The sequence below is a fragment of the Mus caroli genome, chromosome 17 (genome assembly GCF_900094665.2).
Source record: "Mus caroli chromosome 17, CAROLI_EIJ_v1.1, whole genome shotgun sequence".
Taxonomy (NCBI): Eukaryota; Metazoa; Chordata; class Mammalia; order Rodentia; family Muridae; genus Mus; species Mus caroli.
The window spans coordinates 9563358-9575370 of record NC_034586.1 but is presented as its reverse complement, the minus strand read 5'-3'; the positions used below and the strand labels follow the sequence as shown (position 1 = coordinate 9575370).

General features: G+C 40.9%; 1 protein-coding gene across 18 annotated transcripts in view; it reads right to left on the bottom strand.

Annotated features, from left to right (window-relative positions):
- Positions 1-581: 581 nt before the first annotated feature.
- The window catches only part of Afdn (afadin, adherens junction formation factor), a 143870-nt gene continuing 132438 nt past the window's right edge, over positions 582-12013 (bottom strand). For 9 of the 18 annotated variants that reach the window (XM_029471155.1, XM_029471160.1, XM_029471154.1 and 6 more), the window contains 4 exons: positions 10252-10386; positions 7000-7513; positions 3811-3895; positions 582-2559 (listed from right to left, as the gene is read on the bottom strand). In XM_029471155.1, coding sequence (XP_029327015.1) covers positions 2406-2559; positions 3811-3895; positions 7000-7513; positions 10252-10386 — 888 coding nt within the window. In that variant the 3' untranslated portion in view covers positions 582-2405. Of the gene's footprint in view, positions 2560-3810; positions 3896-6999; positions 7514-8701; positions 10387-12013 lie in introns of those variants that run through there. The other 9 variants (XR_003835276.1, XM_021150047.2, XM_029471166.1 and 6 more) reach the window with 4 other exon arrangements.

Below are 12013 nucleotides of genomic sequence, written 5' to 3'. Positions count from 1 at the left end.
CCTTCCCACCCTTAAAGTTCCTTTGCATTTTTACAGGACACTGCTAACTGTCAAACTTTACCAAGTAACAGTACTCAAAGTTATTCCCTGTTCATTGAAACTTTATATTCTTTGACTAGCGACTCCCCAACTCCTCATTCCATTTCACCCACACCCTGAGATTTGGACTCTGCTTTGCCTCCTTGCTAAAGCACAGTAGGCATGAGGGGGAGGGCACACACCAGTCCACTAACCAGTTCCAGCTGGTCAGTGTACACTTGTGCCATGACAATAAAACATACCTTCATTCCAGCAATCTTGAGTGAGTTCATACACTTGACCGTGTATGACCAGGAGACTGTTTAGGCAATGAGCTTATCTGTGAGTATCTTCAGGGAGTCCAGGGACCAGGATGGGGTGGTGAAAGGAGACATGGTCCCAGTGCTCCTTTAGGATGCTGAAGGCATAAAGGGTAGACATGTAGATAGAGGTGACCCAGCTCTCACAAGGGACTCTTGTGAAAATGCCACCCTAGTCTTCAGCTGGTTGTGTCATCAAAGAACACTTTCCCACAGACAGAAAAACAACCAAGGGACAAAGGAAGGAATGACTCAGCAGTTTAATGAAGGAGTAACAGATGGAAATGGGGAAGAGGAATGCTGGCATTACAAATATAAACTTTGTCAGCACTTTGAAAACAATAGCAAATACACTTAAATAGATACAAAGTTTATTAAAAATAGGCTGCAACTAAAATACAGTAGAAATGAAAAAAAAAAAAAAAAACAGCAGTTTCGGTGTTTCCCCACAGTAATGCACACTATTCAATGTGCTCTTACAATATGTATTCACATCTGACCTCACTGTCCAGGGAAGGCCAAGTCTACTTCACTACAGGTTTCACAAACACACATGCAGAGTTTTCAGGTGCTAGCTAGCTCTTCTGTGCATCTGTCTTCCCATGCACTAGTGACAGCAGGTGACTGCTCTTCTCTGGGATGTATGATTATGACACCTGAAGGCTGCCAGTGTGCTCCAGTCACAAGGAGATTGCACTTCCTAGGCAAGATGAGTGTGCAAATCCTTCATAAACTCTCAGGGCCATTCTATTCTCTTACAGAGGAAACAGCAAAGACACACTTTCTAATAGGAAACTGGATTAACATAAAAAATATTTACACTTGCATTTCAACAATTTATCATACAGCTCTTATTAAAAGTGGTTTTTCAGGTTGCAAATACCTCTGTTCTACTTGAAAGTGTGCATATTTTCCTGATGCACAGATTTGTAAGAGAATAGAATGGTACAGAAAGATCATCTGGACACACATTAGGGGTTTCTCATGTAGAAAGTGTGCTTGAAATCATAAAGTCAGCTTTCACAAAAAAACAAGCAAACTGAGGTCTGCCTCACACAACTCAGCTGAGGAATGACAGTGCAAAGTTTAGGAATTAAAATTAAATAAGTCTATTATGCTGAGAAAGCANGTGAGTCAGAGGAGGCANAGCAACACACTCCTTCCTTTCCTGACATTGGATCTACATCACTTTACTAAATGTATACGTTCTGAGACACCTAACTTTTACTGCCACCCATGAGCTCCCACTCTTCTCAGATGTCTCTGCTCATTCCTACATGAATGTTGTGTTACTAGAGAGCTCTAGATCCTTTGCAGCCTTTGAAATATTAGGTAACTTTCTAACATAACTGCTGTCTTTAATTTCCACCAGTGATTAGTCTAGTGATAATTTGGTTTTATAAAAATAAAATCCCTAGGCTTAAATCCTCAAATTTTTTTCGAGAATTTTCAAAATTGAATTATTAATTAGATATTCAAACTCTAACATTTAAATTGATCAGGAGGCTCACATTTGTCAAGAATGTGTTGTGCACCTTACATAAGAAACTCCATCTAGCCACCTCATACAAATGATAGAAGGTAAAGGAAGCATTTGCCCTGGGCTGAGAGGCCTGACTCCTGCAGACAGGGTCCACTGTGACACAGTAGNACTCAGACCTGCTCAGCTGTCACTGTCTGGTAACCAAATTGAGTTTAGAGGAAAAAAACAGAAAGATAATTTCTTGGCCTACTGCCCTTGGAATGACAATGAAAGAAGATAGGGTAGAAGAAATACCCCCTCATGTTTACAGCCCTTCATTCTGCCCTATGAGTCCAAGAGTCTCCCCAAAAGCTAACAGAAACAGGTAACTTCATGTGAGTCAGATCACAAAGAACTAGACAAGATTTTTCTTGGTAAAGTAAAACAAAGTTTCTTGGAATTGAAACATCTCTAATTTGCAACCATTTCAGGTACAGAAAATAAACATCACTTAGAAGTAGCACTGTTCCTTCCTCTTCAGGCTCGCCCCCCACAAAGCCCCTGCCAAGGGCAGACCTGCTTGAGTAAAGGTGTCCTCTCTCTTCTCACTTTGTGTTCAGTTCATTCTCGAGCTCTGTTAATTTACGAGAAGCTTTCACTTTGTCAGACACATCCTGCCCTTGTGAAAAGAGGCGCTGACGCTCTTTAAATGTCAGATTTTCAGGGGCTCCAGAACTGCCANNTAAGTCTGCATCTTGGCTGGACAAGAGGAAAACACAAAGATAATGCATCAAAATACAAGTGACCAGGGTAAGTAAACTTTCATAAAAATTGTAACATTTCAGTGACACTTATTCATTGTTGCACATTACTGAAGTAATTTTATGTATTGAGGCTGAGAAAAACTATACCAACACTATGATCTGAACAGAACTTTAAAAGCCAGTCAGAACTCATACAACTAAATGCAAGTTCAAAGAAAAGGGAGAGGACAGTGCCTTAGGCCCGTAACCACCTAGGTCAAACACTCATGATTAAAACTTAAAAAAAAAAAAAAAATCAAGAGAGTAATAAACCAACAAATAATTCCATGTATAAAGGGGCAAAATATTCTCTTGACCGTGACTTTTGAAAATGAATAAGGGAACCAGAGATTGCTCAGTGGTGAACCAGAGATCACATCAATACTGGGAAGACATGGCAGCCTGCACAGCCATAGAGAGACCCTCTTTCAATGAGTTGGTAGAGTAAAGTGAGGATAATTTCTATCAATCTAAGGCCTCCACATGGACGAACATACATGATGTGTTTGTATGTCTGATGGCACATCCCCACACTAAAAATGGAGAAAGAAAATAACAAAACCAGTGAGTTCAGTTCCAGTAAGCAGGCAAATCTTGCCAGCTAAGCAAGTTTAATTGTGAGGGTAGTTTAAAAGTAGATAGAGCATTTCTACAAACCTTCCCCAGTTTTATACTGAGAGTCAGACCAGCACTGATAAATGCAATTCAATGTTACAAGATCATAGGACATTTAAGATGAACTAAATGTCTAGCTAAACCTCAGAGGGGACCAGCCTGTAGTAACAAGAAGCCTGCACTGGCAGGCCTCGCCTTCATGTCTCTTGTACTTTAAGTCTTACAGCAGGTCCAGTACCACCTCAAAAAGACCCACGATAGCAACGCCACTTTTAAAAAGCCTACATGTACAAGTGTGACTCCCACCGACATCAAAGTACTAGGGACACCGAAGAATGGGGCCTACCAACAGTTTGAAGCCAGCCTGCCTACACAGTAAGTTCTAGACCTATAGAGGTTGGGGGGAATGGAGAGATGGTGTGTGTTGGGGGAAGGGGGGAGGACAGTCTACATCCTCACATGGTTTTGTATAATAACAAATACCTGAATCCTGATAAAGTCTGATACAATTGAGCAATTATATGAAAATGAGAATAAGCCAGCACAGGTTAGATGAAGCTCCACCCAGCCTGGCCCCGCCCAGCCCTAGTACCTTCTAGTCTGTTTCTCTCTTGCTTCCCGAGGAGCATCATAGGCTCCCACAGCTGTGCCTGCAGATCCCGAGTAAGAGTTTGGTCCTTTTCCAGAGGGAGAAAAAAAGTCCAAGTTAAAGTATTTAATTATTTCTTAAACTTTACTCATATTAGAGTGTCTGCTGAAAACAGGATTCCCTTAATTACTGAAGAGTAATTAAAAAAAAAAAAAAACAAGAAATCAAAGGCTTTTTATATGCTCAAAGATTCATTGATATAAAATCCACTACTCTTAGTGGCCTAGGTAATCCAATCACTATGTTCAAGAACTTAGAATGGAAAAGCTACAGTGCATCCTTTAAAAATTAATCAAATCAAAATAAAAATAATAAAACCCCTGAACTCAAAAACAAGGCACAATAACCACAAATGCAGAAAACAAACCCACAGAAGACTTACTTAAATGCAAGAGTAAGGAAAAATGTTTAGACATACTCCTGACACACTGTAGGAGTTTTTGTATACAATCATTGAGAGCAAATGTAATCTTAAAGTTTAAGGGACAAACCTACATCTATAATTAAAGTCCCTTTGTAGAGGGTAACTACTAGATTTCTTTTTCAAGGTAGATGTAATTATTAAAAGTAAAATAAATCCTTTGAAACAAATGGGTTACCAAAATGAAACTCAGATAAAATTCCTAACACTCCACATTAGTGCTGATGATAAAAAATTTCCAGAAAAAATGAGTTAAGTTGGCCCCGGGCAAGCACATCTGTCTTAACCAAGAAAGCCCAGCTGAGCTCGATGCCCACCAGCTGGCCAACAGTTGCCAAGACTGCAGGCGGCAGTAAGAGATGATGCAAATAAAGATTTACCATGTATCCAAGTCTATAGTCATGCTCTAATATAGAATACCTCAGTGCCATTGCTGTATCTACTGTAACATCACAAAATATAGTAAGGGGCTCAGCAGTTAAGAGTACTTGTGGCAACTGCAGAAGCCCAGGGCTAGGTTCCCAGCTTACAACTATCTCAAGTTCCTGGTTACTCAGACATACATGCAGACAAAAAACTCATAAAAGCATATTCATATCTGAAAAAATCAGATTATAATGTATAGAATACAAGAGACTCAGAATGTTTGGCAAACAAGGATAAGATTGGATTAAATAGGCCACAAAATTATCACTATGTTTTCAGATTACAAAATTCCATGCCTTGTTAGACAAGAGAAAGGAGAACACATTTTCCTGCATATAAAGAGCTGAAGGTTAGGATTTGCTGGATGGATTTGGACAGAGTCTAGTGGCCTTCAAACTGCAAGTTCAAGCACCAGAAGTTTAGGCTTCCCAAATCATCTCAGAGGGTGTCAGCTCCAGCAAAGACTGTCTTCTATCTCCTAGCAATCAATAGTGGGATATAACATGGTATTTGCATAGTTGGTTTCAATTCCCAACTGTATGTTCATTTTGTCTGAAATTAAGTGCTTTGTACTTTTGTGCTTTGCTGAGAGTGACAATGACTTCTTCCATGGGCAAATCTTTCAGTGAATTTTGAATTTGCTATAACATTAAAACTTGGAGCTGACTATATGTATCATTCATATATATATACACATATATATAATGTGTGTATATAATATATATATATATAATATATATATCCACTTATAACTAACTTCCCAAAATTTATAGCAAAAAAGCCATCATTTAAAGACATCCTATCATCAAAATTCACTCTTCATCAGTCTAACTATATAAGCGCTGTCTCCTGTGTACCCCTGGAAGAGGCCGAGTCCCACCTGCAGAAGCATGCTTCATCAGAGAAAGGCCGGACACAGCACACAAAGGAGATAGACAAGGCACAACACTGTTGCATGTGTGCAGGTGGCTCCACAGTGGTGCTTTAGGTGTGACATAAAGTAAGGGTCGGTGGTTTGACTGGGGGCTGAAATCCACAGGTGTAGATCCTAACGATAATGAGACTATCCAGTTTGTCCTGCCATTCATAAACTATAATTCAACTATAAAATCTGATATACGATCAACAGCACTTTGCTTCAAAATGTATTATTCCAGAAATGCCTTGAAAGAGCACCAAGTTCTCAGCATTTATAACAGGAATTTTGTAAGAAAGACTGGTTTTGGGCTTTCAGAATGATTTAAGAATATTGCATACCAATTCTCCAAAAGAGACTAAAAGAGTCTGATGCAGGTGTGGGAAAATGCCATTATTCTAGCAGAACTAATCTGTTGTATGTAGGAAACAAGCCTTGCTGAGTCAGCCTCTTTCAGACCTGCCAAGTTCACATTCATATAAAAATCTCACTGAAGTTTACTCACTGAAATTACACTACTAGATATTCGATGATAGGATTCTATTTCATTTATGGCCAAGACAGTTAAAATTGTCAATATGAATCTAAATGAGCTACATCTTCTGCTTACTGGATCTTTGTGGGCAACTCTTTTGCTCTGTCATAGACAGGGGAATCAATGCACTCAGCAGTCAGTCAGAGGGTTTAACTACCAGAAACTGCAAGCCAACAAAAGTCTATATACTAGTATATGAGGTGCAAGAGAGAAGGATAATGAAACGGAATGAACAAGTGAGAGTGACAGAGGAAGGATTTCAAGATGAGAATCTGTGATGAGGGCTTGCCTGTGTTAGTCGGTGAAGCTTTACTGTTAGCTATGTCAGTGCATGCCCCAATATCCCATCAAACTTCTACAAGGGGTTTGAGTCACTGCATAGGCCTCAGGAACAGAACCACATGTTCTACTCACATTAAATGATGTAAATTTAAAATGCAGTTGGGACCTGGCACTCTGCCTTTATAGATCATGTTTGAGAAGGCAGGTTTTTTGCCCAAAGGGAAAAATTACTTTTAGAGGTACAGAAAAAAAGCCAAGACCAACAGTACTTCAAATAATTTGGTGATAGTGGAGGACTGACTGTTGTCAGTGGATTAACAAGATGGAATGCCTTTAAGTATAATAAAAATTTGAGAAGAAAGGCTAAGTTAAGAGGATTAGCACAAACACCACATCAGAGGCAGAGGCAGATCACATGCTGAAAGTGATCAGATAAAACCCAGTGCCAAAGCAGGCATGGTCTCCATGTACCTTGCCAAGTGGCAGGGGTACAGAGATTCCAGGCTCAATCATCAAGGACAGAAAGGTCTGATTCACCATTCCCTCTTTTACCTCGACCTTTCCAGTGGCCAGGACGGTACAGGCTTGGTTTGCCTGGCAGGGGCAGGGACTGGCCTGCTTTGTAAGCAGTACTGTTGGCTTTGGCCAAGGGTGGCTGGAATGAGTTGCAGAGGGAGATGCCATCCGAGGCTGGGCGTGGCTGGCAGGGGGGCTGCTGCGGCTTAAGGGTGGCAAGAGGAAGGTGCCCATGAGACTTCCATGTGCTGGGGTACTTATCCTGACCTGCTGGGCCGTAGTACTCCTCCTCATCATCATAAGCAACAAACTTGGCAGTGAACAGCGAGTCTGGGGAGAGGACCTGTGTTTTGAGGTAGGATGCGTTTCGCTGAGGTGGGGGAGGAGGGGCACAGGGTGCTGAGGACAAGGATGGGGGCTCATAGTCCCGTGGAAGTGGAGGTCGGCTCAGCCCGGGCTCTTCGGGCTCCAACAACCTGCGTGCTGCCTCTTCGTGCTGTCGGCGCCTCTCAGCTTCAAGGCGGCTGTAATACCCTTCTTCCTGTCGCCTCTGCAGGCAGGAATAGACAAGAGTGCAAAAGGTCAAGGGTCAGGGGGAATCGGTGGATCCTTAGTGCCTTCAGGGAATGACAGGTACCCTGATCATCACTATACATCACCAAAAGAACATATCCACAGAACATGTTTCAGTGTCACAATTACTGCAGCAGAAGGGGCAGGCCAATCCTGAGAGCCTCATGTCTCAAGACTTTTGAGAACAACACAGTGCCCATTCTGACAGGAACTGCTCAGAAGCGTGGGATGGGTTAAAGCTTAGGACTTTTCATTTGCATAGTTAGACTTAGGATCATCTGCATTCTTTATTCCTCCTCCTTTCCTAGAACTTTTTCTCTCCTCTTCTGTTTGAACAGGATATTAACTTACCTTTTTTTTCTGCTGTGTTTCAAGAGGAAAACATAAACAATAAGAAATATCACTCATTTTCCCAAAGCCACAATCTAACACGTATGCTTCCAGAGTTAATATATGTTTCAAATCTTAATAAACTCTCTGAGGAACAGAAAATGGGAGCCAAGCATTAATAGTGTTAGCAGATATATTCTGACACACACTGTACATTTTCATTCAGGCAAACTACAGTTGACAGTATTGAAATTCTTTTTACATTTAAAAAGGCAACAACACAGTTTTGTTAAGGATTGACAAGAGATTTAGACCACAAGAAGGAAGTAAATATGAAAAGGGACGAAAGAGAAAACATGACAATCTGCCTTGACTTAAGCAAATGTTCAAGGGCAGCCAGGATTGAATTCAACCAACCATAGAGAACTGACACCAGGGACCATGCTGACATCATGTTTGTTGGTCTCTACTATGCCACATTTTTCCCTGTGTCCCTACAGCACAAGCACACACAGTGAACATACAGTGTTCCCTGCTTCCTATTCTGTGAGAGAAAGAGGAAGACTAAAGGCTGCCCTGCTCATTACCCTGGCCCCAACTTCCGCTTCACTTCTTCTTTTATGTTGTAAAATCCTAAAGGAAAGCATTTTTATGTTCTTGACTATACAGTATCAGTATTATCTTAGGTTGGGTAATTAAACTAGGATGACTTCAGTGGCTTTTTAGTGGCACTATCAAGAATGTTAAAATTACATGAAGAACAGATGCTTGAAGAACCCTGCAAGGAAAGACCAAACCAACCTGTTCAGTTACACCAAGAGCAGATACAACGAAATGACCATGGTGACTTTATCCAGAAAATAAACCCACATATTCCATTACAGATCAAAGTCATTCATTGTGGACATTCTGTAGTAAAATAGTATCTCAGTTTGTTTTTTACATTGACTACTAAATTATAGAGACAGTTACTAAAACACATGGGTATTTGACATAATTATGACTTATGAAAACACATACTGGAAAGATTAAATAACGGAGAGTTTCTCACACAGGAATCACAGCCTGCTTCTCTCTAGGCATACAACTCTGATGCAATGACCAGGGTGCTTCATCCCAGTAAGTGGCCAGGCCTAACCTGGGAAAGCATCTCTCTCTGCAGCCTGAGGACTCTCAGAATAAACAGCAAAGCAAGACCACCATAATTTAAAACCTGCATGGCTCCTGTACTGGGTACTTCCTGACTTCCTACAGAGATCATCAGTTTCCACTAACATTACACATGCTAAAGACTTGTGGGTAAACTGATCCTAAAAGTCAAAGTCTCCGAAACTACTCTGCTGTAACAGAGACGTTGTTTCAGATGCAAGTGTGTGGTCTTACACCATCCATTTAAATGAGCCACATCATGTCTATCAATCATACTCTTAGATTGTCTTGTGATCAAATCATTGCTTTCATTAAAAAGAACTTCCTTGAAATTTTTTTTTTCAACTTTTCGTTTCTTGGATAAGGGAGAGAAGGTTCTATTTACATAGTTCACAGGGACTATCAAGGAGATAACTATGATAAAAACTAAATTCTTCCCGACCAGTAGTCACACTCAGAGCTTCTACCTTCATGGAAGGGAAGTAACTGAGAAAAATTGCTTCTCTCAAACCAAACAGCAACATACAGTCCCTGGGGTAGGGTAGAGCAGACCTGGACTCAGGGTAGCAGCCTCCTCACCCAGCAGAACCTCAGCCTCTGACAATGATGCAGAGAGATCCTACAACTACACCATAAGTTCTTGCTTTGCAGAATGTCAAAAATCAGCTATCATTTTAAAATTCAACTATGGAAAAGTATCAGAGTTAGAGTCCACATAAAGAAATAACCAGAATGCTTGTTGAGTTGCATTATTAATTTTGTGTGTTTTTTCCAAGCCATCTACACTCTTTACCATCAGTCAGAATTTAGTGATTTTAGTGGATAAGCTAATTGAAATGGCTAATGGGAACTGATTGCCTTCCATGTTACTGTTGCCTCCCACGGAACTCATACGCAATTCTCACAATAACTGTAAATCCTTCATAAAAGCCACCTGAATTCTGCCTGGGAAAACCAGAGCAGTATCATACCCCATACCCCTTCCTCGGGGACATGGTGCTCAAGAATTTGAGGGAGACTAGCTCAGAAGGCAAGGGAGCCTGAAGATAGTCCGGAAGAGAGGTAGGCAGGCCAGATAGGGCTAGAGTTTTTGGTCCAATAGCAAAAGTTGGAAGATGCAGCCCTGTTCTGTCTTATGCATACTAGATACACATAATTTCTAGCCCCTTTGCCCAAGCCAATCATTTGTGTTCAGGATAACTTGGTAATAACTAGCTGCCTTTAGAGGACCATAACCTTTTCTTCAGCATCTCTCTTTACTCGCTCCTCCTCCTGATGGCGTCCATCTTCCTCTTGTCTTACTCGATCTTCTGCTTCTCGTTTCCGCATCTCTTCCAACTGTTGCTGGCGCCTGCGCTCCTCATCCTGCATCTAACAATAAACAGAATTTAATTTTCACCCAATCAACCCCACCAGCAAAGACACAAATAAGCACATCCTGAGACAAGCAGACACAGACACACAGACAGACACAGAAAGTGAAGTAGAAAACACCAGGCTAAATCACTGTTGTAGGGTGGTAAAGCTCATGTATTAAACTAGCTCTTACCAATTTCAATGTAAGTTGCCTAAAAGCTTTGTCTCCAAGGCCCAGTGTTATTCTTCTATTAATCATAGAAGACTCAAAGAAACAAGTTATTCCATACATTCATGCATTAACCAAGCATGATTCTTTCACTAAAGTAAATGTTAGCTACGGCCTACAAATTACCAATACGTTCCACTTTCACAACTCCATAATACGATAACACCACCAATGTTAAAAGACTCCTCTTTCTCCTGGGACGTGAGTGGCACTTGCACATAAGTACAAGGCTGCCTATCCCCAATCCAGTCTCAGTTGAGAACTGTTAGGAACCGCCTACCTTACTTGGGAGTGGAGTAAAAGTCTAGGGCTCCTCCTCTTTTAGCAATTTCCCTTCCCTCTATACGTCAACCAGTAATCTGGGAGTCTCTTCCTAGCCTAACAAGGCCTCAGACTTGCAGGTAAGAGTTGGGACTCATTCTGGCTCATTTCTGATTATCACACATGGGGACCACTGCTAACTCCCCTACACAGGACACACTGCTGTATGTGACAGCTGGTTTAAAAGTTTATATGCAGGTTAGGTCCCAAATCCATCAGTTGATGCTTGTCTATTTCTGATCATTAAGTTCTACCTTTCTGAAACAACAAAAGAGCCAACTCCTTCCATTTCCCAGTGCCCAACACTACCAGCCACCTTCAACTGCCAGTGATGTGCTTCTCCTTGTTTGTTGTGACTCCTTAAATCTTCTGACCATATTCCTCAGCATCACGAGTTCTAGGGTAGTATAAAGACTCCCCTTTATCCATGCTGGCCTGCACCCATGTCTTGGGTTTTGTCACATACTGTGGTGACACTGAAATGCTGCACTAGAGCTGTTCTGTGCAGAAAAATGCCAGCACTGAGATATGTCACCGTGAGGACAACTCAAACTCCCCATAATTTGAATCCTAAAACTGTCCTGCTGACGTCTAGCTACTGCAGAAACTCTTTATAATAAAGAGATTCTTGTGAGATGCAGTTCAAGTTCCATAAAATCACCAGTTTGCCTACACAGTGTAGAAAACCTATTTAAACTTCTGAACTTAGATTGTATGTGCATATTTTAAAAAAATACACAAAACAACTCTAAAAATTTTATTCCTTATTTTCAATGGAATAAAACACTAGCTCTAAGGCTGGAGTGACTTTAAGCAGTTAAGAGCCCTGGCTGCTCCTATAAAGGGTCCAAGGTTGATTCCCACAAAACTCGAAATCATGTGTAACTCCAGTCTCAGGGGATCTGATGCCCTCTTCCAGCCTCTAAGGGTACCAGGCACAGACATCTATACAGGCAAAATATTCAAACATATAAAATAAAAATCTAAGACCTCTACTATATCCAGTAAAAAAAGAATAAATTAGCCTGTGATGTTGGGGTTATTGATGTCAGCAAATAATAAAACATCTCAGAAAAATTGTCTTCTCAAAAA